The 27,483-nt window shown below is 65.2% G+C and overlaps 2 protein-coding genes across 2 annotated transcripts; one reads left to right on the forward strand and one right to left on the reverse strand.

Annotated features, from left to right (window-relative positions):
• Positions 1 to 632: 632 nt before the first annotated feature.
• Positions 633 to 12,155, forward strand: TMEM179 (transmembrane protein 179; the record flags this gene model as incomplete). The annotated part of the gene is made up of 4 exons (XM_079914012.1): positions 633 to 1,170; positions 8,642 to 8,779; positions 10,489 to 10,567; positions 11,976 to 12,155. Exons 1-4 carry the CDS (start codon positions 866 to 868, stop codon positions 12,153 to 12,155), a joined length of 702 nt encoding a protein of 233 aa, XP_079770138.1. The 5' UTR covers positions 633 to 865.
• A 3,368-nt stretch (positions 12,156 to 15,523) lies between these two features.
• LOC307182011 (nutritionally-regulated adipose and cardiac-enriched protein homolog) lies at positions 15,524 to 24,085 on the reverse strand. The gene is made up of 5 exons (XM_079913101.1): positions 23,777 to 24,085; positions 19,867 to 19,993; positions 18,199 to 18,325; positions 16,557 to 16,592; positions 15,524 to 16,164 (listed from the first exon to the last, which is right to left on the reverse strand). Exons 2-5 carry the CDS (start codon positions 19,975 to 19,977, stop codon positions 15,959 to 15,961), a joined length of 480 nt encoding a protein of 159 aa, XP_079769227.1. The 5' UTR covers positions 19,978 to 19,993; positions 23,777 to 24,085; the 3' UTR covers positions 15,524 to 15,958.
• Positions 24,086 to 27,483: the final 3,398 nt, after the last annotated feature.

The following is a 27,483-nucleotide window of genomic DNA, read 5'->3' on the forward strand; positions in this document are numbered from 1 at the left end:
TTACTTCCACTAATTAATGCATCAGCACATTCCATCTCGGGACGGGCTGTCTTAATGAGGTGCCTGGGGCATCCATTATTTATCTTACAAATACCAACTCAGGGTTCTGCTTGTGTCCGGCAGTGAGAGATATCCCTTCTGAGGGTGCTGTGCTGGAGAAGCAGACAGCTAACAGAGCCACTCTGTCCTCTCGGCACCCATCTCTCCGTGGTGACCCCTGTGCCACTTCCTCGACCCCAGATCCTCCCCTCTCCGGCCCATTTCCCGTATACTTGGTGCACTCCAAGACCCCCGAAAAAGAGTCATTCCAGTCCGGACTGAAAACCTCACTCCCACCCCTCATTATGGGCATCTTGAATCAGTCCCTGTGAATCGCTCTCTCCTAGCCTCCTTTCCTTAACGCCAGTGGGGCAACTGGGGACCTGGGAACCATCGTATGTGAGGCCCGCACAGGTATAGCTCCTGGTACCAGAGTCGGGTCTCGGTAAGCCGACATAGCAATCTTCCCATTCCCTCTCCTGGTTTCCATTCCGCTTCTGCATCGGTACACCCGTTGTCCAGCGTGCCCCACACCCACCCATTGTCCCCTCTGCCCCCTTTCCGCGCCGCGAGCCCGCCGGTAGCTGTCCGTGGTGCTGACCGCAGGCGCGGCCCGCGCTCGGCCGCTGCGCACGCGTCCCGGGCGGGGCGCGCAGGACCCCGCCGGCGCCGCCACTGCGCAGCCTCCCGCGCGGATCCGGCCTGGCTTGCGCGCGGCGCCGGGAGACTCCCGCGGCCTCGTCTCCCGGCCTGCGCCCCTCGTCCCGCGTCGCCAGCCAGCCCCGCGGCCTCCTCCGGCTGCTTCCTCGGCCCGCCTGGCCCCGCCATGGCGCTCAACAATTTCCTCTTCGCGCAGTGCGTCTGCTACTTCCTGGCCTTTCTGTTCAGCTTCGTGGTGGTGGTGCCGCTGTCCGAGAATGGCCACGACTTCCGCGGCCGCTGCCTGCTCTTCACCGAGGGCATGTGGCTGAGCGCCAACCTGACGGCGCAGGAGGGCGAGCGCTTCACCGTGCAGGAGTGGGGCCCGCCGGCCGCCTGCCGCTTCAGCCTGCTGGCCAGCCTCCTCTCGCTGTTGCTCGCCGCGGCGCACGCCTGGCGCACGCTCTTCTTCCTCTGCAAGGGACACGAGGGGTAAGTGGGGGCCTCGCAGCTGCCCTGCACCGACAGACGCAGCCCTTACCCCTGGCACGGCCCCCCTTCCGTGCCCACAGCGTCCCAGGCTCTCCCTGACAAGGAGGAGGGTGAGTCCCTGCGTCTCCCCATGGTCTCAGAGGCCCGAAAATACCAACCATCGTCCCTCACCACTTCCACGGAAACCGCCCTTTGTCTACACGCAGAACCGAGGGGCCATGGCGTTCTCCGTACCAGGACAGTGCTTCCCTCTCCAAGCGCGCATCACCACCCACACCCCGGGGTGCAAGTGTTGCATCGTCATCTCGGAGCCGATTTGGGCCTCCCTCTCTGGCCCAGCGGGGCCCACGCCCGTCAGCACCGCGGACAGCTCCCAGCCGGGTTTGGCCTGCTCCCAGCTCCGGGTGGAGGGGGAGGGACCAGGCAGGCAGGGGGCCGACCCGGCAACAGGGCATCCTCCCCCGTTCCCATCCCCCTGGGAAGGAAAGCCGGAGGGAAGCCCTCGAGGCCCACCGCTATGGCACACACCTTGGTCGGGGGATGGGGGAGAGGGAGCAGCAGGTGTGTGGGGCCCCGCTAGCTTCCGCCCCCCTCCCCCCCACCCCCCTGGGCTCCATTTTTCTCTTCACCTTGTCCTGTCCTGGCTCTGTTTTGTGAGAGAGTGGGATGTGGGTCCCTGGGCTGGGGTTCTCAGCCAGTAACACTCCCTGGGCCTCTACCCCTGTGGGACCCTGTGTGGCCGGCCCCACCCACGCCCAGGCTGGGATCCCTGCGCCCTGGAGCGGCCAGGTCTCCTGCAGAGGCCCCGGGAGGCCGCTCCTGCCTGTTGCCTGCCCTCACATCTACGTGGGAAGTCCACGCCTTCTCCCAGACTCTGCCCCCACCCTCACCCCCACCCATCATCTGCTGGTAGTTTTTAGTGGCTTCTCACTTCTTCCGGGGAGCGGGGCTCTGAGGCTGTGAGCGGGCAGGGACTCCTGAGAGCTCTCAGCTTGGCTTTGGCGTGGAGAGAGGGGCGGGAGAGAGGAAGGGGGGGCTGCAGGTTGAGGAGGAAAGGGACAGCTGAGGCTGGGGGAGGGGGTGAAATCCCAGCAACCCATGTGTATGAGTTTCCAGGGGCTGCTGTAACAGAGCACCACAAACTGGGGCTTAAGACAATTTATTCTCTTACAGTTCTGGAGGCCAGAAGCCCCAAATTAAGGTGTTGTCAGGGTTGGTTCCCTCTGGGGGGTTAACATTTTCCAGGCCTCTTCCTAGCTTGTGGCGGCCGCTGCAACCCCTGATGTCCCTTGCTTAGGCCTTTGTCGCTCCAATCTCTGTCTCCCTGTCCACATGGCCTCTTCTCTCTTTCCTTCTTCTCATAAGGATGCTAGTCATTGGATTTGGGGCCCACCCTAAATCCAGGATGACCTCATCCTGAGATCTTTAGCTTAATGACACCCACAAAGACCCCGTTTCCAAATAAGTCACATTCACAGGTACTGGGGGTGCAGATGTGGGCATACGTTGTCAGGGGATGCAATTCAACCCAGTGCACGAAAGTTCTGCATTCGGGGTCTGCAGAAGCCATGTGTCAGCCCGGGGCGTCCTCCGGGTGCCGTGTGTGGGGTGGGAGCTCTTCCCAGGGTGAGCCCGGGCCAGTCCCGGGGGGCGCCTGCCCTGCTTCTCCTTCCCTCCACCGCACGATGGCTGGTGTCCCGAGGAGGCTTTGAGACACATCTGCACCTGCGGTGCCAAGCCCACGTGGTGCCCAGTCGGAGTCTCCAGTGCAGGTTGGGGCTGGGGAAGCATCTCTGATTACGAGACAGGGTCTGAGGCAGAGGAGGGGCGGCCAGCAGGCGGGGCAGGTCGAGGTCCCTTCAGTCTGGAAGCTGAGGGCAGCGGGCACAGGCCAGGTGGGGGCCACGGCTTGGTCATCAGCTGACGCCCATGGTTCCAGCTTGTCCCTACAAGACAGGTGACCTCAAGGCATTCAGGGTCTACCTGGTGAGGACGCGTAAGCAGCTCTGTAGGTGGGGCCCAGCCCCCCGTGGCTCTGAGTGGTGGGAGATTTCAGAGGCACCACCAGAGGCTGGGAGCTAAGAGCCCAGAGCCTGCAAGGAAGGAATCCTGGTCACGCAGGACCACCTGTTTCACACAAGTTGGGCAGCAAACCTAGGAACCTAGGGACAGCTTCTGTCCTTCGTCATCTCATAGAAGGTGTCCGTCAACTCTGTGAAACCATCCCCATCCCCATCTTAGAGACAGAAAACTGAGGCTTGGGAGTGTACATGCCTCCTGTGCCCTTTCACTGTGCCTGTCCCCTGAGGACAGAGGGGACCTGTGCTCCCATGGAGGCGGCCTGGCTGGAGGAACACTTAGGGTCCTCTGTCCCTTTGCATCAGTCCTAGGGGCTCATCTGTCCTGCCACCAGCGGCCTCGACCATGGCAGCCAAGGCTGGGCCACCCTTCTCTTCTCCAGGGACATCTGTTGCAGAATGTCCTTCTCAGCCCTCAGGAATTCCGGCCCAAGGCCACAGGTTGTCCCGCTGCCTGTTCCCACCCTGTCCACCACACAAGCCAGTTGGTCAGCTGTGATGACATCTGTCACAAGTGTCATCCTTTCTTCTTAGTTCGGGTTGTAGGAGCAGCTCAAAGCTCTTGTGGATGTCCAGGCCATGGCTATGCACCTGAGGGGACCCTGGGCTGGCGTACGCATACCTGTTCACCTCTGTGTGCTCAGGGCTGAGCATGGGGCATGGTGCCCAGGAGTCACCAAATTAGTGATTGTTGAGTGAATGACGGCAAGGTTCCTGCCCCTTGAAGTTTGCAGCTTCACAGCCACTCACGGGCCCTGATGCCTTTGCAGATTCACAGTCTGACCAAGGGTTCAGCCCTCTGGGCTCGCTGTGTCAGCCAGGTCTGGACCTGTGGGAAGGCTGGGTCTGCCTTGTCCAGCCACGGGCAGGACGGTCAGCTGAGGGCAGCCAATTCCGGCACAGTTGTTGGTCAAGCTGCATAGACCAGGCGAGCAGGTGCTGGGTGGGTAAAGGGACTCGGGACGCCCAGGAAGCCGGGAAGGGCAGGTAGAGAGAGCAGTGTGATGGACGATGGCTCTCAGGGGTGTTGATGGCCACCGGACATCCGGCCCATGAAGGACACCACTGCCCTCCTTAGACTTGGGTTCTTTTGTTTGTTTGTTTTTTTGCGGTACGCGGGCTTCTCACTGTTGTGGCCTCTCCCGCTGCGGAGCACAGGCTCCGGACGGGACGCGCAGGCTCAGCGGCCATGGCTCACGGGCCCAGCCGCTCTGCGGCATGTGGGATCATCCCGGACCGGGGCACGAACCCATGTCCCCGGCATCGGCAGGCGGACTCTCAACCACTGCGCCACCAGGGAAGCCCTGGACTTGGGTTTTTAGGGGGCCCTGCCTGTTTAGGGTTTAGCGTGCACCCTAATTCTCCTAAGAGTCCAACCTCAGACCGAGACCCAGGGTGGAACCCTACACTTTGATCTGTGTGAGGGGCTCACGGCTGGGTCTCGAGCTCGTGGTCAGACGCAGTGTCCGTGATGCCAGCTCCCTCCTCGTGCAGTGTGTCTCTGTGCGAATTGGGGACCCCTGATGGCTTGTGCCCAGGGGTGTGAAGGGTAAGGGGTCCGGGCAGCTTTCTGTACAGGGGGTGTCCTCCCGGTTGCTGGCTGGGGGAAGGAGTGAGTGGATCAGTGGCCCCTGTGGCTTCCGGGGCCATTGCTGTTTCGGGCCCCTGGCTGAGCTGAGGGTGAGTCGGGCCTGGGGGCCGGGCAGCTTTGCCGGTCCACGTTGCAGTGGTTTGTGATTGACGGCTGGGGAGCGCTGGGTTCAAACGGCCCATCTGCCTGCCCACACGTGTCCCTCAGCCTGCAGGTCGCTCCCAGGGCTTCCTAGGATAGCTGTCGCCATGGAGATGGCGCGTCCAGGCGGGGCACCCTGACAGGCAGCGGGAGAAAGATGAAGTTAACCCTGTGAGTGCTGGGCTCCCGTTCCTGACCGCTGCCCCGGCCTGTCGCTGGGAGGAGGGGGTGGGAGTCGTGTTGTGAACGCTGGGGGGCCGGGGCCAAGGGAGGCTCTCACATACCCGATTCTTCAGAAATCTGTAAAGCCAGAGCACATGCCAAGGAAATGACCAGAAGCCGACGGGAAGGGTAAGAGGAGGCTGCTGGCTGGCAGGACCCCAGCACGGGCCCTTCCCTGTCTCGTGGGATGGAGACCCCAAAACTGTGCCCACTTAACAGGGATGCGGCCGGAGTGTCGGTGGTTTCTGGCTCTCAGAGACTGTGCTGTAAATCGCCCTGAGAGGTGGGTAGGGGCAGCTCTCGACGGGTCGGCCGTGTCTCAGGCCCGCTGTGCCAGGGGTCCCACGAGGGCGCTGCTGTGCACGCGGGGTGAGGGGCCCTCCTGGGCCTCTAGAGTTCGGTGCAGGGTGGGCTTGGGGCCCCCCAGCGAGGAGGAGCAGGGTTTGACGCCGGCTGGTCGCCCGCTGGCCTGCCCTCTGCACCCTGGCCGTCCCTCCTCCCACAAGCCCCGCTGCGGACAGGCTTCCTGGGGGGACGGCAGAGGGCTGTCAGGGGGCGGAGGGCACCTAGGGAACCGGCCGTCCCAGGGGCTGGACTTCTGTGCCGAGAGCGGCCTGCTCCTCTGCTCTGCCTGTGGCCGCTCGTCCCTGGCCTCCCTGGGACCGCCACGTTCTCCTTGGCGGGAGCCGAGTGTCCATCCAAGATGGAGACGCCAGGGGCGTAGGCTCTGCATAACTTCTGCTTTCCTCGGAGCACCAGCTCCTGGGAAGGGGGGCTCCAGTGGGCTGGGCCTTCCCCAACCCCCCAGCCCCACCCAGCCCCACGCTGCCCCCCGGGGGGCACAGCTGGCCGTGAGCCCGTCTCCAAATCTGGTTCCCAAGGGTGACTCAGCTTCTCCATCCCTGCGTCCCGCACCCCATCTTCTGCGGCGACACAGGCCCCAGCCCGAGGGCTCCAGCTGTGCCCTGGCTTGGGGGTCGGAGGGCGGCGAGCCCGACCCGGCCTGGATGCTGGGCTGAGGTCTGTCCTGGGGGATGAGAGCTCCTGAGCCGCCCCGCAGCTACGTGCCCTTCACCCACATAAGCTCCCTCAGTTCCCACCGTAATCCGATGTGACAGAGCAGAAATTGAGGCCCCCAGAGCGCCTTGCAGAGTGAAGGTCGCACAGCTGGCCAAGGGCAGGCGGGCTTGACACCGTCTCCGCTCGGTGACAGCGTCGGAGGGGGATGGGCCATAACGTACCTCTCTTCATAACTATAGGCCCCTGGCCCCTAATTCGAGCTCTCAGGGCCAGATGGATTTTGCCGTTCAGAATTGTGTCCATCAGGGTCCCAGGTGGGATTGATGACCACCCAAGTGAGGAGAACCTGAGGACTAAGGTGTGGGCCAGGTGTGGGACCCTGTCGCCACCCGAGGGGCTGGGCAGGGTTCCGTGGATGAGGCCGCCCAGAGGGACACCCTTTGGTGGAGGGACGCCGCCAGCCTGAGGCTGCCCCCAGGAGGGACCTGGTGATGAACACCCCCCACCCCCACTGTCACGTCCCCCGGGACCCCATTGGCTGGATGCAACCAGGAGCCAGGGAGAGGGCGGCGCCCTCCGTTCGGCCCCCAGGCGGAGGATGGACGGGCCGGGATCTGAAGAGCAGCTGCACACGATGGTCCAGTTCGGGCAGGGATTGTGGTGCCGCCCCCACGGGGTGAGACACAGCAGGGCGTGGGCGGCTTGAAGCGCGAGCACAGTGAACACACACCCGACACTGAGCTGCGGGAGGACCGCGGACGCCCGGTGAGCGCAGGCGCGCTTGCGCCGCCTGGACCAGCCTTTGGAGAATCGCGGACGGGGGGCTGTGGCAGGCGTGGAGCTCCTGCGCACGGCTCTCACCTTCGTCCCGTTGGCCTGGATCCTGGGTGTGGAGGCCCCACGTGTATGCGGGAGTGCGAGTGCAAACACGGGGCCAGACCCACTGTCCCTGCCCTTTCAGGGGTGACTGTTGGGGTTTCAGGAACGTGCTCGCCCCTCCTCTGACGCTGTTGTCGGGGTGGCTCAAGCCCTCCAGCCTTGACACTCGGCAGGGCGGCCCTGGATTGGGCCTGTCGATAGCAGCCCTGAGGGATCTTTCCCTGGGGATGCGGACGGTCCCGGCTGTGACAAAGCAGCCCGGTCATTCGTGCTGTGAGTCGGGCACTGGTGACCTCGGTTTACCATCTGCCCGTTTTTCTGAGGCAGCTCCTGGGCCGGGACTGCGGCATCCATGCTGCGCTGTCCTCGGGGCCCAGCACAGGGTGGGTGGAGGCCCAGAGAGCGTCGGGTGGGTGGAGGCCCAGAGAGCGTCGGGCGGGTGGATAAACGAAAGAAAGAAACAACAGACGCAGGAGCGGCGCGTCCATCGCCGCTCGGCCTCGGCCGAGTCACCGCCTCCGGTGACGACAACTTTGATGTTTTCTTAGCTGAAACCCCAGCTGCCACCTTGTTTAGTGAATGTTCCCCGTGGAGCCAGATTTGGTCGGTCATTTCCCTCAGATTCAATGTACGGCAAGCACTGTCCACATCACACCTGCAGCAGGTTAGATGCTGTCCCACGTGGGGGCATTCCCTCTGCCCACCCCGCCCCTGCCGTGGGGCAGCCCTGCGCCCCCTGCCCCCTGCGGCATCAGCTCGGCCGACTGCTCTCCTGCAGGACTCTGGATCTCCAGGGGGTGTTTTGGAGATGGTGGGACGGTGGATGCTTGTGGGCCGGCAGGAGAGTCTGGTGGGCGGGTGTTCCCACCACGTCCCTCCCCCCACCCGCCGTGCCATCGGAGGGCAAACATCGGCGCCCTCTGAAAGCACCCCGGTGGGGGCCGCGCTCCCATGGACCCTGGAGAGGCCCTGACCCCATGGGGAGTTGCAGCCTGGCCCTGAGCGAGCTCTGCCCTCTCGGCCCTGCCTCCTGGGTCCCCCAGGTGCCCGCTCTGGTCACCCCTTGGCCTTTCAGGTTTCAGTGGAGAAATCAGAGCAGGGTCACAGACCCCCGGTCAGGTGCAGGCCAGCCGCATTGATGACTGTGTGGGTAAATGGCCTTGGTGGGTACCCGCGAGGGTGATCCACCTTGAAAGGCTGTCTGACCTTTTCAGCATGGGTGCTGGTTCCGATGCTTCGGAACCAGGAGGCCTCGGGTTTGAATGGTGGCCGTGACTCTGCTATAAGACGGTCCCCAGTCCCGGGCTTTGGGAGGACGGGCTGGGCAGCTCTGGCCAGCGCGTGGGCCTGTGGGGTGAGGAACGCTGCCGGAGGGGAAACGACCTCTGGTGGCCCCGCTTGGCCCTACCCCGTCATCGGGGGCCCAACCCCAGCTGGGAACCCGCGGGTCGGGGGCTGCCTTCCTGCTGCCGCCTGGCCCGCAGGGGTGCTGTGGAGATGGGGGTGGCGCGGTGACCGCCCCTCCCCCCCCTCGCTGCAGCTCCTTCCTCCACGCCTTCCTGAACCTGCTGGTCAGCGCCTTCGTGGTCTGCCTGGTCTTCATCGCCAGCACCATCGTGAGCGTGGGCTTCAGCATGTGGTGTGATGCTGTCACTGAGAAGGGCACCGTGCCCCACAGGTGCGCCCTGGGCCCCGCCCGCCTGTCCTAGGATGATGGCTTCCTGCACGAAGCCCACCCTGAGCCCGCAGCTTTGCTCATCCCGCCTGATCCCCGCCCCGTGCACACCTGGCCACCCCTGCCCTGGGGCCCATGCCCCCTCCCCAGTTCAGGGAGCCCACAGCAGCTTCACACAATAGCAGGGGCCCCACAGACCCTGGGGGTGGATCGGGGTATGGTGGGGGATGGAGGCCTAGGAGGTCGGAGGTTCTGGCTTCCCCGTCATTGCTGACACGCGGTTGGGTGACGGGACCCCCTAGGGTGGGCTCCAGGTCCCGGAAGGCCCTGGAGAGCCGGCCCTGTGCTGCCGTTGGGGGCAGAGGCCTGGGCCCAGGTGTGGTAATGAGGAGGGCGTGGAATGTAAGGATGGAGGGGGTGGGGACGGTGAGGGACGGGAGTGGAAGTTTCTGGTCGGAGGGCGTCTGGGACAGAGGCCTTCGGGGCTGGGACGGATGCTGTGGGCCCTGAGCCAGGGGCCATCTCTGGCTTGGGGGCGGCCCAAGGTGGAGCATGGTGACTGCCTGACCCCCAGCAAAGGGCTGCCCCCTGCCCAGCCCTAAGGGGCACCATCCAGTGCCCCAGGCCATTCCCCTGGAAAGGCAGGGACCCTGGGTTACCTCTTCCAGAGACTCCAGATTCTTTCTTCAAGAAAAATCAGATCTGGAACCTTGAAGTACAGAATGGACAGAAGATCCGAAGTGGGCGGGGGCGGGGCGCATCTACCTGCTTATCCTGCACTTTTACCTTGGGGGCCCCGGGGCGCCTCTGTAGCAGCTTGGGGCACACAGCAGAGGAAAGTTCAGGCACCCTGGGTGGGTGGCTCTTTTGCGGTCCACACCAGGGCAGCCCTCTGTGGGCTGGGGCCTTGCCCATGCTGAGCTGTGCCCTGCCTGATGGGCCCCCGGCCACCTGCTTTCTCACCCCGCCCCCCCTCGACCCCCCAGAGCCGTCGGAGCATGGCAGGCCCCTGGGTATGGCCTTGGGCTTCTCTAGAAAGAGTCTCTTTACCCTCACAAACTCCATTTCCAGCCCTTAAACCCCATCCTCCAGGCCCTTCCAGGGCCTGCCTGGACCTCTGGGCCTCCCTCTTCCAGGCCTCACGCTCCCGTTAACGTGTCCTGACATCTCGGGATGCTACGGGCCCCTGAGCCCAGGCCTCATTCACTCCAGGCTTCTGAGGCTGGCCTGGCCCAGCCTGTCTACAGACGAGGAGCTTGTGCAGGTCACAGCACGCTGTAGTTTGCCCTGCTGTTCCCCGCTGTTGCACTGGCCCGTGCCGCCAGCCCCAGGAGGTGAAGAGTGAGCGGGTCAGGTGGGCGGGGCTGCCCCCATGGACGCCCACGGCGCTTCAGCCGGGCTACTGTGTGGCTCAGTCCGGGGACCAAGGGGCTAGAAGCAGCAGCCCTGCACCCCTGCTTCTGAGGCCCCTGGCTCTGCAGTGCTGTGCAGCTGCGGGGGCCAAGGCTGGAGTCTCCAGGAGAGTGACGGGCAGCACTGGTGGCCCCCACTGTCCAGCGCCAGATGGGGGCCGGGTGGGCAGGTTCCCTGCCCCACAGGTGGGGCCCCACCCCACCTTGGGGGCAGCCCCTCGCCGTTCGGGGGTGATGCTCTGCACCCCCCATGCTTGGTCCCCCAAAAGTCCCCATCCACCCTGCGTCTTGCCATTTTAGCTGCGAAGAGCTCCAGGACATCGACTTGGAACTGAACGTGGACAACTCCGCCTTCTATGATCAGTTCGCGATGGCCCAGGTGGGTGGAGCTGCCCGGGCAGGAGGGAGGCCTGCATCATCAGGCAAGGGGCCATTCACTGCTAACATTCACCGAGTGCACAGCCCATCCCCTCACCCCAGCCGGGCAGGAAACACACTCGTAGCTAAGGACGGTGCCAGGCAGGGGAGGTAGAGCTGGGTGAGCACTGGGCTGGGGGAGCAGTCGGGAAGGCTTCCCGGCGGACGGCAGGATCCTGGAGACTGAGAGGATGTTTGCAGGGGGTGGGGAGGGGTGGGCTGTGGGGCGTCCTAGGAGGAGGGAACAGCTAGCTTCTGAGCTAACTGCAGAAGCGGGGAGGCCTGGGGAGTGAGGGGGTGGCCCTGTGCCGGGTGGCGCTGGGAAGGGAGCCGGGCGTCATCCTGGGTCTGCAGTGCCGGGCCCGGGAGTCTGGATTCTGGTCCTGGCACCAGGTGGGCCCTCAGATAGACGCTTGAGGGCTCACAGCGGGTCCCCAGGGAGGGATGCCGAGGCAGTGTCTGAGGAAGGGGGTCCCGGGAGGGGGTCCGCCCCTGCATTTGGAGGAGCCCCCAGCCACTGTCAGGGAGACCCTTCTCCTCCAACCCTGCCCTTGTACCAGCTTCGTCCCCTACCCTCCAGGAGACCACGGGGCAACTCTGGGGGCCCTGTCTGCTGGAACACAGGCATGTCGGGACATGTGGTCAGAGAGGGCCTGTCCCTCAAAATCTGCTTCTGACCCTGACGATGACCCTGATGGCAGGGATGACGGGGCCCCCCGGGCAGGGGGCGGATCCTTTCAGCATGGGGCAGGGCTCACCAGCCTGCAGGTCCACCTCTGGACCCGCGTTGGCCAGTGGCTGGTCTGAGGACGCTTTCTATGGTGAGGAGCCCTGTGGAGGGTGCTGGACGTCGTGTGGGTCCAGCTGAGATGAGCTGAGCCTGCCAGAGACACCTTCACACGAATGTAGTGGGAGATGTTCCAGCCTGAATTTATGGAATTTATGCCGATCAGCTCAGGAAGGCACAGGCTAAGTCTGCTGACAGACACCCTCAACTGAGCCAGTTTAGTTGCAGCTCGAGGCTGGTTCTGATTAAACTGTTTCCCCTTCACCTGTTTGGAAACAGCAGATAAAGGTCAATTTCTTCCGGCGACTGGAACAGGCTCCATTACGGATGGAACGAGCTCCCTTGGAGCCGCGCGGCCCCAGCTCCTCGCGGGCCCTGTCGGGGTGCGAGTGTGGGCAGTTCCCAAAGCGTCTGCACAGCTTGGGGGCCGGGAGGGCCGCCAGATGCCAGGGCTGACGTCCCCGTCCTGTCCTGTCCCCGCAGCACCTCGTTCCTTCCCCAGCGGGTCCGTCCTTTTCCCGGGGGGCGGGTGGTGGCCACTGGGTCTGGCTGGCCCCCTCACCCCGCCCTCTGCCCCCCACAGTTCGGCCTCTGGGCCTCGTGGCTGGCCTGGTTGGCCATCACCATCCTGGCCTTCCTGAAAGTCTACCACAACTACCGCCAGGAGGACCTGCTGGACAAGCTGGTCCACGAGAAGGAGCTGCTGCTGGCCAGGCCGGCCCCCCACGCCTCCTTCCAGGGCGAGAAGAGCGCCGTCATCTAGGCCTGGCCCCGGACGCCCCGTCCAGGGCACATGGCCTGCCCTGGGGCCGCGGCCGGGGCTCTGCCCGGCCCCCCGCGACTTGCATGCCTCCCCTTGGCACTGCGTGTACTGAGCGACCCCCTCACCAGGCGCCCCGTTCCCAGCCTGAGCCGCGTGTGGACAAGAATCCCACCACCTGCGAGATAGAGGCGAGTGTGGGACGGAGCTGCCCTCTGGCCCCGGTGGTCCCCACCCAGGGCTGAGTCCACTCTGCTGCGGCTCCAGAGCCCCGGGGTCCAGACTCATCTCAGCTCAAGAAGCACAGGGACGGGGGGCTGGGCCTGGCGTCAGGTGGTGGCTTCGCGGGCGTCCTGGGGACTTGCCTGGGGAGGCCGGGGGGGCCCCCGTGTGGGCTGGGCCTGGGCTTGGGGTCGGAGACATGGACTCCAGATGTGGAGATGCCATTTCGCAGGGGAGCAGGGGCCAGGTGCCACTGTGGGTGCCTGTGTGCCTGTGAGGGTGTGCGTGTGTGTGTGCACATGGGCCTGCATGGCGAGGTGTGAGCGTGTGTGAATGTGGGTGTGAGTGTGCAGGTGAGCGTGCCCATACACAGGTGTGTGGGAGTGTGCAGGTATGGGTGGAGACCGGAGCGGGCAGCTGTCTGCAACCCCGTCCCCGGGTGCCCCCAGGGCCCCTTGCACCCCAGAGGAGGGGGCTGCCTTCCCAACTCAGGAGGCCTCGAGGGCAGGGTCCTGCCCCCTAGGCAGCAGGTGGAGGAGCTGGGAGGGGAACTGGGACCCTGGGGCTCGGTGACAAGCCAGCAGGGGGCTGCTTGGCTGTGGCCCCCCCTCCTCTCGGGGCTCTCTGGCTTCCGCATCCTGTCCTCCGTGTCCTGTCCGGGACTGGGGTGCCCGAGGTGTAAGCATGCCCCGCCCCTCCCCTGAGCCTAGTAAATAGTTTCCTGGTCCAGCCCGCGTGCCAGTTTGCCCCCCACCCTCCAGGGGAAGGTGAGCCCCCAGCTCCCCATGTCCATGGCTCTCACCACCAGTGGATGGTTCAGTCTCCCAAAAAGCGGGGCAACGGGGCGTCCAGAGGCCACGGATCTGGGCCTGGGTCAAGGTGCCAGGTGTGGCGGGTAGCCTGGGCCCGGGAGGCGAGGCTGCAGGTCACCTGTCATGACCTGCTCGGCTGGCACCTTTTGGGAGTGGGGGCTTGGGACCAGGGTGACTGAGGTTCCTGGCATCTCAGATGCTCTGGCCCCGGGCCTGGCTGAGAGTTTTGGGAAGCGCAGCAGGGTCCTTGGGGAGGTGTTTTGACAGAACCTGAGGCCCCCGAGGGGATGCGCCTGCCCTAGTCCGCTGGCCGTGGGGACCCTGTCTGGCCCTGGACAGTTCCTGGTCTCCAGCAGAAGGTGGGGTGGCTCTGCCTTGTCCCCCATCAGGTAGCAGCCGTCTGGGCCCTGGAGGGAGGAGCAGGGCCAGGATGTGGGCTTCTGGAGCCCGAGGGTCTGCTGCGGATTTGACACTTGTGGGTGGCCTGGAGCTGGCCTGAGCAGCTCCTTGGTCAGGCTAGCAGACACCTGCGTGCACTTACAGAGCGGGCCTGTTGCTGACACACTGGCTGGCTGCACCGGCACCCCCAGACATCCCCACCCCGGGGGCTTCTGGGAAAGGTACAGCTGGCCCCGGGGAGGGGGTACTGGGACAGGAGCCGCGCACCCTTGCAGTAGGCAGGGAACGGACCCTCCGGGGCTGGACAGGAGGGGTGGCCGTGCCTCTGAGGCTCCTGAGGTGGGTCCACCCGATCGCTTCCATGATGCCTTGCTTCTCCCCGCTGCTGTTTGATAATGGACATCGTGTTTTACTTCCACTTCTGGCTTACCTGAAAGTAAAGATTCTTAAACTTAAATGTATCCATCTATGTCTCAAGTCAAAATAGAAACAAAAATACCTGAGCCTCTAAAGTGGACAAGCAGGAATCTCTTTGCCCGTCTTTTCTCCGCCTCCAGTTTGCCTTTTCTCCATTGTTCTATCTGCTTTCGATTTAAGACTTAAAGCACTGCACTCCGTGTCTGCTCCTGGAGTTCGCGAAACTTACTAGGAACTGGGAGTTGGCCCCCCTCCCCCACAGTGGCTGTACCCTCACATCTGCACATTCTCTCATGGGTTCCGTTCTCACTGCTTCCCGTCGAGACTTCACGGATGTGAGGATGGATTTCAAATTTTGGAATTCTTGGGGTTGCCGGGTACACCTTGAGCAATATTTTTCCGAAAACAATGGGGGTCATGGTCTCTGGGACCCTCCAGGGCTGAGCATGTCTTTGCAGTGAACGAACAGCCCTTAGCTGAGCACTGAGCGCAGCGGGCCAGGAGGAGGGGAGTGCCGCAGCCCAGCCCCTTCTGGGCGGCTCCCCGCCCCACCCCGCCCCCAGTACCTGCCCCAGGGCTGTGGCACTCAGTAACCTGCTTACCCTCTTCAGGGGGCAGGTGAGGTGAGGCTGGGGGGTGGGCTGGGGGTGTGATGCTGGAGGGTCCCAGAGGGCCAGGGCCCGGAGCCCCGCCGTGGTCCCCCTAGGCCACCGCTCCTGGAGGTGGGCCCCTCTCGACTGGGCTCCCCACTCGGGGCTCCCCAAGTCCTGAAACCCGAAGGGACCCCGAAGGCTACCGCCCCGGTCCCTGAGGCCAGAGGGGACGGCTTGCCCACCTCTGCGTCAGCCGCTGGCGTGACTCCCACCGCAAGTCAGTCCCCATCTCCCTCCTTTGGATAATAGTCCCCAGACTGGAAGAGGTGGCAGCGTGTTTTAATAGAGAATCGCGTCTCCCCGCGTAAGCCGTGGGAACAGACGCTTAAAGAAGGCCCGCGGGAGGCGCGGCACGGCGCCCGCGGCTGCGTAGACACTCGTCCGAAGGTTACGGGGGTGCAGCCTCTCCCCTAGCGGTGCCTCCTGGTGTCTGACCCTGGGCCTCCCTGCTTCGTTCAGGGCCCCGCTCCATGCAGCGTCTGAGGGGACCCTGGGCTCTGTCATCACGTGGCCTCCTTGGCCTGGAACGGGGTTGAAGGCTCGGCGTCTACACAGTCATGGGACTCCCAGGCCGCGCGGCGCCGGCTGGGACCCTGGCGCAGACGGCTGTGTCCTGAGGGTGGTGGGGTCCTCTCGGCCCCCCGATGTCCTTTCTGCGCCAGCCACACCCCCAGGCCGACGGCTAGGCAAGAGGGGATCCCCAGGCCTTGGGCCCGGTGCAGGTGTCAGACAAGCTGGGGGCTCCGGGGCCACGCCCTGCACGTGGCTGCAGGAGGGAGTACCCCCCGCCCCGCAGCCAGCGCCTCTCCCGCAGGGGTTTCGGGGTCTGGGCTGCAGGCCCCAAGCAGCAAAAGCCCGGTTGTACCTCCTCCCAGGACTCCCACAGACACAGGGAGGGTGTCCCCGTCCTCGAGGGGCTACACACGGCCACATCCGGGCCGGGCCCAAAGTCACAAGAGTTCCCGCTGGGGCGAGGGAGGGGCCCAAGGGGTAGCCTGGGGGCTGGAACCCGTGGGTCCCTGAGTTTCAGTGGTGGAATTCTTGTTCTCCTAAAACCTCACAGGGCACCCTAACATGTGAACTAGGAGGGGCTGCCTGCTTGGAGCTGGGGGCTGCCTGCCGTATCCAAGGCCGCAGCACCCCACGTCTGATCTCAAGCCGTGGGGCCCGCTTTCCCAGTCGCCCTGCCTGCAGCAGCCCCGCTGAGTCCAGGGCTCAGGGCTGTCTGGAAGCACCCAGACCCGACCTGGGGCTCTCCCTCTGCAGTGCTGCCCCTGGGCCTGGGGGAGGTGAGCGCCGGCCATCAGAGCTGCAGGAGGTGACGCCAGCAGGCCAGGGCCACGAGCTGCAGACGCACGCGGAGGGCCAGGAGCCGGGCCCGGAGGTCCTCCAGGGCCAGTGCCACGGGCTCAGCCCGGCTGCAGCACAGCCCCAGCGCCAGCACCAGCAGGACGCACGCCGTCAGCCGCAGGATCAGGGCACCGTCGCGGGGCCTGCGCCGGCCGGGCGCTGGGGCCGAGGGGGACAGTGAGGACCCTTGGGCGCCCGCCTCCCCGCAGAGCTGGTGGGGAGGCTGCGGTGGGCGGGCACCTCGGTGCTGCCCGTCGGGTGGGCCCCCGCGGCGAGGGTCTCCCCGTCCCTATCTGGGCCTGCGATCTCCTTGCAACAGGGCCTCCCGTAGGCTCTGCCCTCGCACCCTCCCTGGGGAAGGAGTGAGGGGGGCAGACGGTACCCCGGGGGTGCTGCCGCCGACCCGTGACTGTCAGGGACCCATGGCCCTGCTGGGGTGGGGAGCCCGGCTGGAGTGGTGGGGGGTCTGGCCGTGGCCTGGAGATGGGGCTGTGCTGGGCAAGCGTGTGGGCTGGGCTTTGAGGGATGAGGGCCGAGGGCTCAGAACTTACCCCTGGCCGTGGCGGAGGGCTCCCTGCAGGCGATGTCTGGGGAGGAGAGGAGGGTGGGTTCGGGCGGAGCGGGGGGCCACCCCGCTCGGAAGTCTCGCGCCAGCCAGAGCCCCCGGGGCCCCTCCTCTCACCCGCCTACCCTAAGGACCCCAAGACGGGCTGGGTCAGCTAGAGCTTCCCCGCTTTACAGATGGAGACTCAGGTCCCCGCGGGTCCTGACCCGGCCGGCTGTCCATATCCCCCGGCCGGCCAGGCTGCCCGACACCACCCAGGGTTCTGCCCCAGCCTCACTGATTCAGATTCTAGCTTCCAGGTGCTGGCGCTGCTCTCAGAGCCTCCCGGGGGCCCTGCGGGAGTGTGGGGTGTCCCCTGCAGCAGCCTAGGAGGAGGAGGCTGCAGGGGTCCTGGGGGGCAGCAGGGCCTGGCACTTTGGAGAGGCAGGCAGGACCCCCCACCTCCTGTCCATTCCACTTAGCTCACTGGGGGACCCCAGACCAGCCCCGGACTGTCTGGGCCCTGACTCCCCACCTGAGAGTCTCTGCTTCTGGGGCTGCTGGGAAGCTCTGGAGGCGGGCGCTGAGCTGTGCTCTGGGGGTTGGGGGCTGGACCGGGGAGGGCAGGGTGGGTGAGGACCCCTGCGGGAGGCCCGGACCCGACGTTTACGATGGGCCTTCAAGGGAGACACTGACACACGTCGGGGGAGTGAGTTTTATCCGCAACTTGGCGGGACTCAGGGAGCACCTCCCTTGGGGGGCTGTGGAAGCAGAATCTAAGCTGCTCCCACGATCCCCCCAGGTCCTCACCTTTGTGGGGTCCCCTCTGCTTAGTGTGGGGGCTTGCGACTTGCTTCTACCAACAGAACATGGCAAAGGGGCAGGGGTTCTGCAGCCGCGATGGAAATCCCCACAGCGGACTGAGTCAATCAAAGGGAGATTGTCCTGGGTGGGCCTGGCCTAATCAGGCGAGCTCTTTATAAAAGAGGGTCACATAAAACAGCTGCAAGGACGCGAATTCTGCAAATAACGCTGTGAGTTTGGAATAGGGCCCCGAGCCTCAGGTGAGGCCCAGCCTTGGCTGACACCCTGATGCCTGCCTTGTGCCACCCTGAGCAGAGGACCAGCTTTGCTGCGCCCAGAACCCTGACCCGCGGGACCACTGAGATAATCGGCGTGCGTTGCCTGAAGCTGCTATGTTGTGCTGATTTGTTATGAGGCATCGCTAGCTGATACAAGGGCACTGTCCCACGGGAAGGCTGGAGGAGAAGTGAGGTAGACGGGTGGAGAGGGGGCTCTGGGGGCAGCACCAGGACCCTAGGGCCAGGGGGCGGGGAGAATTTGGGAGGTGGGCAGTGAAGGCTGAGGGGGTGGGAGGAGCTGAGGGAAGGAAGAGCGGGTGGGCTCTGGGAACGCCTAGCCACTGGCCTTTTTCAGGAAGACAGTAATGACTTGGGAAGCTCTGGTTCTATTTTTCCTGCCAGTCGCTGTTTCTTTGACCAGCACTCTGTTCAGACCGACCCCGTGGGCCTGGGTTTTATTGGGGTTACACCTGTGAGGACAGGGCAGTGACTGTGGTCCCTGCGGACAGCCCTCGGTGAGATCCTGGGTGATGTCCCCCCACCCCGCCTGGCCCGCTCGCCTCTTACAGTGGACGGCCACCTCCAGGGGCTCGCGGAACCGCACGTGCCTCGTGGTCCTCCGTGGCTCGGCCCCATGGCTGTGGCGCTCCTGCGGGCTTCGTCTCAGGATAGAGGGGGGGCCCTTCCTGTCGTCCTCCTGGGGGGCGGGAAGCAGAGGGAGGCAGGCAGGAGTGAGCCCCTCCCGCCCAGCACCCCCGAGGCTGGAGACAGGCAGCCCCTGCTGCGTCCCTGCCATCTCCTCTGGCTTTATGCAGCAGGGACCAGACAGGGGCGTGGAGACCCTCTGCGGACCTGCCCCGGCCCCAGCCTGGCCATCTGACCCCCTAGGGCTGCTGCCAAGTGGTCAGGGCTGGGACAAGCCACCGGGACTGGTCACGACTGGATGGCCGTGTTAGCGGGGACGGTGCGGTCCGTGATCACGCAGGCCTGTGTCTCCCGCCCTGGCTCTGCCCCCACCCATCCCGACGGGGTCCGGCATCACTTCTGCATGTCAGTAACAGTGACAGCGGTTGTGGCTGGCATCCCCCGAGGACTGACTGCCTTCACGTCTGAGCTGTACACACGGAACCTCCCTGCGCCCCAGGGGGCTCTGCCTGGTGGCCTCCTCTGTCCAGGGGAGGCCCTGCCCGAGCTCAGCGCCCTGTGACTGCCCAGCAGCGCCACCCGGAGCCCGCCGTGGGACAGCTCTCGCCACACGCTGGGCCGCGGTCGCTTACCTGTGAACGAGGGGAGGTATCTGAGCAGGAGACCACTGGCCCAGGGCGGGGGGCAGAGCCTGGACACAGCCCACCCAGGGGCCGCCCTCCCACCCACTGTGTGTTTGGAAGGTGGAGCCAGCAGCCCGCCCGACCTCAGTGTTCCCATCTATCAAATGGGGGCAGCAGGCTGTTCTGCACGGACACCCTGTGAGTCGGGGCCGTCTGTGAGACGGCCTCCTGCTGGGGGGGCCACCGGCTGAGTGAGTCTGCCACTGGCCTTCGGGGCTGAGGCGGTCCTGCAGGGGCGGGAGACCCACCCGGGCCCGGGGTTTGGCCCAGCTCGTGGCTGTCCTGTTCCCGCAGCTGGGACACCTAAGTTTGTGGCCTGCACTGGCCAGCAATGAGCTCAGAGGCTAGATCAGGACTCAGGGCCTGAAGTCGGGGCCCCACTTGCTCCTTGGGGAGACCCCCTTACACTCCCTCCCTCTCCTGCTGCTGCCAACTCTCCCTCGTCCTGGACCCGGTCCTGACAGGCTGTGTCCTGTCACCTCGCTGTCCTGCTGTCTCCACCCACCCCCACTCCAACACCTGCCTCCCTGCGCCACCAGACTTGCTGCTGCCCTGCTCCCGAGCCCCCCATGGCTCCCACGTCCTCTGCCTCTGCCGCCCTTCCCAGCCCCTGGGACTCTCTGCTCTGACCCATCCTCCAGGCCCCTTGTATGCTCTACCCCCACCTTCAGCCCTGGCCAGATGCTGTGCACTCCTGGTCATTCTGTGCCCCAGCCTGGGGGCCTCTAACCCTCTCTGCCAGCCCCCCTCCAGCCCCCCAACCCAGCCATTTCCCTCCCGGGGGTCCTGGGGCTGCGGACAGCTCGGGGAAAGGGCAGGGACCACATTTCCCTCTTCTGCTCTCCCTCCCTGCCTCCAGCTGAGGCCCCCTCCGCCAGCCCAGCGCCCACCCAGGGCCCTGCCGCACCCTCCCCGCCCTGAGCACGGGTGAGCCTGGAGCCGCCTCCTCATTCTTTCTGGTCCGATGCCGCGTCTCTGGCAGGGAGTCGGGGCTCAGGGCGTGTGCCGCCGTCTTCATTTACTGGAACATGGTCCTAAGATAAGCAAAGACATTATTTATTGCAGACGGAACACTCCTCATAGGACTGAAATAAGAGGAGGAGGGGTTCTTCCCAGGAAGCTGGGCTGGCTTCCCTCTTCCCATCAGCCTGGCCCACAAGCAGACGCTGCTTTCCCTTGAGGTGCTCCGGGTGCAGAGGACTCCTGCCTGCTCGACACCGAGACGTCAGCAGCTTCCCCTGCCGCCAATCTTCCTAATTACCAGCCTTAATGGCTGCGTAATATTCCACAGGGCTGATCCCATGATTTACAGCCACCCTCCTCCGGAGGTTTGCATTTTATTATTGTCACTTGCGGTTTCTTTAGGTCACTTGCAATTCTCTGAGGCCGTAGATAAGACTGCAATAAGCATCATTGCTGCCCTGCTTCTCGGGATGCTCCAGGCGTGAATGATGGGGTCCAGGGCTGGGCTTTGTCAGGGCTTCACAGGGGCTAGGAAAGCCTTCTCCAGGGGTTCGTGGGGGGGCTGCAGCTGGTGGGCCCGCCCCTCAGTCCTGCCTAGACTCGCTCTCTCCCTCCCCCTCTCTCCCGGAGTTCGGATTGCTCATGTACTAGGTGTAAGGTGGTACTGCCCTCTCTCATCAGTGAGCCTCTGATTGCAGCGTTTCCCATCTCTCCTCACTAACTGCAGCCCTTCTGGTGTGAATTTTCTTTCACATCCTTTGAAGGTCCTTGACTTTTGAGACGTCCCCCTGTCCTGCTCCAACCGGGCCTGAGCAGGTGAAGCCCGGCAGGCATTTGGCCTCAGTCCTTTGAGGGCCCTGTGGGGTGAGGGCCCCCCACCCCTGCCTCCTTGTACATGCGGGGCAACGTGGACACCAGGGGCTGTTGCCAGGTCCTCTCTGCCCCCTCCCCCTGGGCCATGAGACGGGGTGGGGTGGCACGGGAGCCATCTCCCCTCCTATCCCCAGCCCCAGGCTCTGCCAGGGGTCTCTGGTCTGGGTCCCTGGCGGCCATCACTGCTCCCTTCCTGTGCGGTCAGATGTTTGCACTTTATGAGGAGGGTTCTGGCTTCCATCCACCCTCCAAGAACGCTGCCCCCGGGGGCTGAGATGGAGCTGAGTACGGGCACCTCAGATGAGCTCCTTCGGGGCCTCCCCAGAGGGGAGCTGCCAGGTGGGGGAGGGCTGCAAGGGGGGCGGTTTGGGGGAGGGCTTTCTCCGCCTGGGAGATGACAGGCCGGCCATTCAGTTATTTAAAAAAGGAGCAATTTTCTCCTATCTGAGCATCGGCTTTTTATTGCAAATAGGGTCTAGGGTCGTGGGGGAGCCGGCCAGCCTGGGGAGGAGGGGCGGGGAGGGAGGCCTTATCTGAAGGACCGGGTCTCACAAAGGGTGGCCTGGGGGCCCAGCTTCAGCACGGGGGGAGGGGGGCGGGGGTGGGGAGGTGGCAGCGTCACTGCCAGTGGGCCCAGCTGTCGAGCCCCTCCTGTGCCCCGGGCCCTCCCCCCAGGCCGGGGGTGGGGAGGTGGCAGCGTCACTGCCAGTGGGCCCAGCTGTCGAGCCCCTCCTGTGCCCCGGGCCCTCCCCCCAGGCCGGGGGTGGTGGGACAATGTGTGTGTGCACAGCCGTGTGAGCACTTGTGTGTTTGTGAGTGTGCACGTGCGGGCGTCCATAGATGTACGTGTGTGCACGTGTGTGCGCGCGTGCTGTGTGTGCACACGTGCGAGTGTGTATGTGAGTGTGAGTGTGCCTGTATGCATGTGTGTGCCTGCAACTGGGTGTGCACGTGTGTGTACGTGCGTGTGTGCAAGTGCAGTGTGGTGTGTGTCCCTGGCAGCTCTGCGCTTCCAGGGCAGGCCGCGGCTCCATCCTGTGCCCCCTGTGACCTTGTGTGACCTTGGCAAGTCTCTTAACCTCCCGGTGCCTCAGTTTGCTCGGCTGAAAATGGAAACGGCGGTAGCAGCTTCCCCCGTGGCTCCGGTGGGGGTGAGTGAGGCAGCTCACGTCAGGGCTCAGAGGCGACCTGGGGGCCCGCCTGTGCTCTCGGCCATCAGCCGTGGTCATCACTCAGGGAGAGGGCGTGACCACCTGGCACGGAGCCTGCGTACACGGTGAGAGCCTCCTGTGGGACGTCCCCTCTCCCGCGCCTCTCAGGAGCCCTGGGCCCTCTCCGGCCTGGGCCTTTGCCTGGGCCTTGCTCTGGTCCCAGGTGCTCCCCGAGCCCCCCGAGCCCCCGTCCTCACCCCGCCTGGCAGCCTTGCTCAGGCTCCAGCTTCCCCCCTGCCTAGAGGAAGTGGGGCCTCTGCAGACCCCCAGGACTGGCCTGAGTCCTGGGTTCTGCCCTTTTGTCTCAGGAGCCTCGGTCAAGCGGAGGGCCTGCCCCAGGCCTCAGTTTCCCCACCAGGAAAACGGAGGAGGAGTGTGCAGCTCTGGTTGGCTCAGTAGGTAAGGGCTGCTCCGGGTACCACCTCTCGCCTGCCTCCCAGGCCTCCTCCGGCGCCAGGAGGGCCCCCTCCACCCCGGCTGGATGGCGAGGACAGGGCCCCATGCGGGAGCGAGAGGCCTTGGGCTCTGGCGGGGACAGCGTGTAATACGAGCGCCCTGGCTCTCAGGCTGCCTCGTGACAGATGGGTGATAAAGGGTGGAAAATAGCTCTGGGCCTGGGCCTGCGGAGTGTCACCCCCGCTCTGCTGCGCCTCTGCTTGGGGAGGGCACGCCCCCTGAGCGTGGGGACCTGCCCTGGGCTCCCCCAGAGCTTCTGTGACAGTGCTGCAGGCCCTGCAGGGTGCCGAGCGGGGGTCCTCAGGCTTCCGCCCGCATTCCAGGAGAAGGGGGTCTGGCCAGGACTACACGCCCACAAGACCCCCACCCTGACGGTCCGCGCGGTTTGGGCGAGCACCCTCCCTCCCGCCCTACCTTGACGCGACGCCTTTGGGAGACAGCGATCACACCCACAGGGGTCCCTGCAGCCCAGCTCTCCACCCCTGGCCCCCACCCCGCCCGCTCCCCCGGCCTCCAGGGGGGTGCTGGCTGGGCAGGGCCCGCTCCACCTGGTTCACCGCCTCAAGCAATGCTGAGTCCCGGGTCCGGCCACCTGTCCTGCTGCCTGCACCTGCCCCACCACTTGTGGCGCCGCTCACTGGCCCGCCTGCTGTGGGCCCGGCTGTCGGGGCCCCGCTCCGGCCCCCGCGGCCCGCTGGCACGTCTCTGTCCTCACTGAGGGGCCTCTGAGACCCCCGGCGCGGTGCCGGCCCTGCACAGGGAGGGCCCTTCCTTGGCTCTGACCCCACGCCTGGCACCCGGCTCAGCACCCACACCTGCTCCATCACCCCTCGAACCCTCCCTGTGCCTGTGTGCCCGTGGGGACCCCAGGGCTCAGGGGACAAGCTTGCCGAGTCCCACAGCCCCCAGGAGCCCCGGGCTTGGGTCAGCGGCGCCACGGCCGGGCCCCTCCCGCTGTCCTGTTGCAGCAGACACCTGCTCCGGGGCTGGCAGAGCCCGCCAGGACCTTGCCGGGGAGGCTGAGCTCCTGCGCCGCAACTCACACACCACATACACATGCACACAACACATGCCACACACGTACACACACACCCCCGCAGCCACACACATGCACACAACACATGCCACACACGTACACACCCCCACAGCCACACACACTCATACGCACACACCACACACACACAATCCACATGTACACATATCACATACAAACACACACACTCGTACACATATGCACATACCACATCCCACACACACGTTTCTCTCTCACACACACACACACGCACACACGCACACGCACACTGCTCGGCCCACCTGGGTTCCTGCAGCTGTCGCAACCCTGCGTGCGCTCGCGCACCTGACGGCCTATAATCCGCTGGTGATTAGAGCCTCCGGCACAGTGGGAACCGGAGCTGCGGCGGCTCGCAGGCCAGCCGAGAAGTTTCCATTACAGCCACGGGGCAGTGGCCTCAGCGGTCCTCTGGGCTGTCCTGCCTTGAGGCGTCTGCTGGCAGTTTGACCCCCTGCCCAGAGCAACTTGGCTGAATTAAGGGGCCTGAGACCACGAGCTGCGCGTTTCCTCAGCTGGGAAACGGGACGGAGGCGGTGGACACCCCCATGCTGGCCTTCCCTCTGGAGGGCGGGGAGCAGAGTGAGGGCGGCTGGCTCCCAGCTGCTCCCAGCCCAGAGCTCACGGCCTGGCAGCTTCCCAGATCACACCATGTCTGAATTAAGCCAGGGGAGGCCCCGGGGGGCTGGCCTTGCTCCCTAGGCCTGTCCGGCGTGGGGATCCAGAGAGTGGGAACTGGCCCGGTGGCCCCGAGGCCCCTTCCACGCTGAGATGCGAGGCCCACGCCTTTCTAGGGCGCATTCAGGACGTGGGGTGGCAGCAGGACCGGGTGATGGCTGTGTGCCTGCTGGGTGCGTGGGGGAGCCAACCTCGGCCTCGGGAGCCCCAGGTGATAGGGCAGGTGGACCCCCACCCAGACACCGGCCACATCAGCCCAATTTCCAGCCCTCAGGTTCTGCCCACTGTCCAGAGTGCCGTCGAGATGGAGAGCTAAGCCTCCCAGGGTACCTGCACACAGCAAGCGCCAAATAAATGCTGCGCCCTGAGCCCCACGTGCACGGTGGGCCGGGATCCGGATTCCCTCTGATGGAGTCAGCTCAGAAAAGAGCCGTGTCTCTGGGGCTGCCCAAAAGCCATGGCCTGGGCTCAAGTGACCCCAGTAACGCATCTGTTTCCTCTGGGAACAGCAGGGCCCCCACGGACCTCTGGGAAGGCTTGCTGGTGTCAGTGCCCGACCCTGCAGCCTGTGCCGCGGCCCGTGCAAGGTACCCAGGTCCCATGAACCCTGGCTCCCGTGCCTCGGAAGGCTTGGGTCCTCGCGTGGTGGAGCGTGGAGGGACCCACAGTCCAGCTTCGCCTGCACATGGCCTCAGACAGGAACGTGGATGAAGGGCCGGTGGGGCCCTCATGTCAGGCCTGGCCGCGGGGGAGGGGCTCAGAGCACCAGTGGCCTGGGACATGGCTGAGTGCGCCGGCCACCACCCTGTACACACCAAACACGAGGTTCAGAGGGGCCGGGGCTTCTGACGTCACCCGCTGCCTGGTTTGCCTGGGACCGTACTCGAATGAGCGCTGAAAGCGCACAGCACGGGTGGGTGGGATGGGCGGCCCCCCAGCCCCCGTCCAGGGCCACAGTGCGCGCTGCCCGGCCTCAGTCCACGGCCCACGCCCGCCTGCAGCGGGGTCTCCGCCCGCGTCCATTTTGGGGAATCTCTCTGCTCCGGCAGCCTCATTCCCAGATGGGGAGTGAGCGTCACCTGTGCCCCTGAGTGGCTCTCACCTGGCTCCCTCCTGGGTCTGTGCGGGGTGCTGCCAGCTGGGCTCTGTGGCGCCCCCCAGTGGGCACCGTGCAGCATAGCCCTGGCCTGGTCCCGCTGGCGGTGCCCTTCCTGTGCCCTGGAGAGGCGGGTGCTGGGCTGCTCAGGTGAATGGGGCCGCGACTGCCCAGCCTCCTGCTGCCCTGGTGGGAGCTGCTGCCTGCCTGCCTGTGGAGCCAATCTGTGGCCAGCCTGTGTCCCCGCCCCAGGCCCCTCTGCCAGGTTGCAGAGCCCGGCCAGCTGGCAGGGGCTGAGCTATAATTACCTCTCCTCTTTGGCAGAAATAGCAGCGACCCCAAGGACAAGGCACTGGCCCCAGAGCGGGAGCGGAGGTGGCCGTTTCCCAGGCCCTGAGAACACAGGCCAAGCCTGCAGGAAAGACGGGGGGGCAGTGCCCCCTCCCTGCCCTCCAGACCCACGTGTGTCTTCCCAGGCCGGCTCTGGAGATGTGCAGCTCTTGGAAAACACAAGGGCCGGCATCAGAGGCAGAGTGTTGGGTGGGGGGGAGGCAGAGGGTGGGGTGATGTGGGGGCCTGGCGGGGTGCAGGCTGTAGGAGGGTGGGGTGATAACAGAGATAACAGAGTCCAGCCCCCAACTGACGCTGCCCCAGGGTGGAGCCCCGAAAAAGAGAGGGGCCGGCCCTGACCCCCGCTCCTGCACCCTCATGCATCCTGCTTTGGGGTCCCAGGAGGAAAAGGCAAAGCACAGATCCCAGGCTGCCGATTAAGGGCACAACGGCTGAGTCCCGACGTTGCCTCAGAGCTAGTAAGTTACCCGAGCAAACTGCTACGTGGGCAGCGGGACAGGGCATCCTCAGCGACAGCCGGCGCCGGCCGTTCCCTCCTCTCGGGTCGGCAAGAGGGGACGTAAACGTCTGCCCTGGAGCCCCAGCCTGAGCAGTGCAGCACCCCCTGCGGTGGGACAGGCCCCAGCCCCCCGTGGACAGGAAGCCGACAGAGGTGGCCTTGTGGCAAGGGCTCAGTGGGAGGGGCTCTCGTGTGACTCTAGGACCCCCTGCGCCCAGCCCGCCTCCAGAAAACGGCTCAGAAACTCCATCCCTCGGCCGCCCTGCCCACCCCCAGTTTTTGTAAATAAAAGTGAGCAGGGCTTTGCTGGAACACAGCCATGCAACCTTGGTTTCTGTCCACGGTGCCTTCGCCCTACGAGGGCAAAGTTGAGCACGGCCCCGGAGCCTAAAACCTCTGCCATCTGGCCCGTTACTAGGAGAGTTTGCTGCCCGGCCCTCGCGTGGACGCGGCGGCGGGGGAGCGCCAGCCCCCGAGCCCCTCGCCAGCTTCTGCACAGAACATGCACAACTGGTGGGGTCCAGGCCACTGTGGCCACGTGCAGCCCTCAGGGGACCCTGGGACACTGGGAGGCAGCCACCCTCTGTCACACTGCCCCTCTCAGCCCCGGTCCACCCCAGGCCCATGGCGGGGGGGTTCCTACGGCTGGACCTCCTCCACACCCAGCAGAGAGGCACAGCGGTCAGGACTCTCTGCACGTCCCTCGGGCAGCCCCCTTGATTGGTGGAAACCGTACAAACCCATCAGGGATCTGCCCGCACCCCCCGGGCCCGCAGCCACCAGCACCAGCTTCTCTCAGACCTGGTTCCATCAGGGCTGCCACACGTGCCAGGACATCAGGAGCTGGCTGGAGGACAAAGGGGGCACCGAGACTGGGCCAGGCCCACCCTCATGGCTGTGTGACTTTGGGCAAGTTACCTCCCCTCTCTGAGCTGTACTTGCTCATCTACAAGTCTGGGCAGCTCGGCACCTGCCAGGCGATAGGACTCAGTAGAGAGCTGAATGCCCCCAGCACCCAGTGCAGGACAGACCCTGGGAAATGCTGGCTCCTCGCCCCTGCCGCCCCCTCTGCCCCGCCTGCTGGGCAATGTCGGGACTCAGCCGCAGTGCCCTTAATCGGCAGCCTGGGATCTGTGCTGGCCTGAATGCAGAAAGCCCTGCAGGGTCAGGCGGGAACAGGGGTGGGAGAGCCCGGGTGGCGTCCCTCCTGCACCTGCAACAGAACTTCAGGGATGGTGCGAGCTGCTGGGACCGGGTGCCCGGACCACGTCCTTGCCCATCAGGGCCAGCCCTGGGCCCCTGTGGCTGGGCGGGGCCGCACCTTCCCG

Source organism: Stenella coeruleoalba, assembly GCF_951394435.1.
Source record: "Stenella coeruleoalba genome assembly, chromosome: 2".
Classification (NCBI taxonomy): domain Eukaryota; kingdom Metazoa; phylum Chordata; class Mammalia; order Artiodactyla; family Delphinidae; genus Stenella; species Stenella coeruleoalba.

Coding starts and splice junctions, on each gene's coding strand:
- LOC307182011 (XM_079913101.1), bottom strand. CDS start 19,977: ATGAAGACGGCGGCACACGCCCTGAGCCCCGACTCCCTGCCAGAGACG. Junction 18,326..19,866: donor CCGTGCTCAGGGCGGGGAGG/GTGCGGCAGGGC, acceptor GCCCCCCAGGAG/GACGACAGGAAGGGCCCCCC. Junction 16,593..18,198: donor CCTGGAGGTGGCCGTCCACT/GTAAGAGGCGAG, acceptor TCTCCTCCCCAG/ACATCGCCTGCAGGGAGCCC.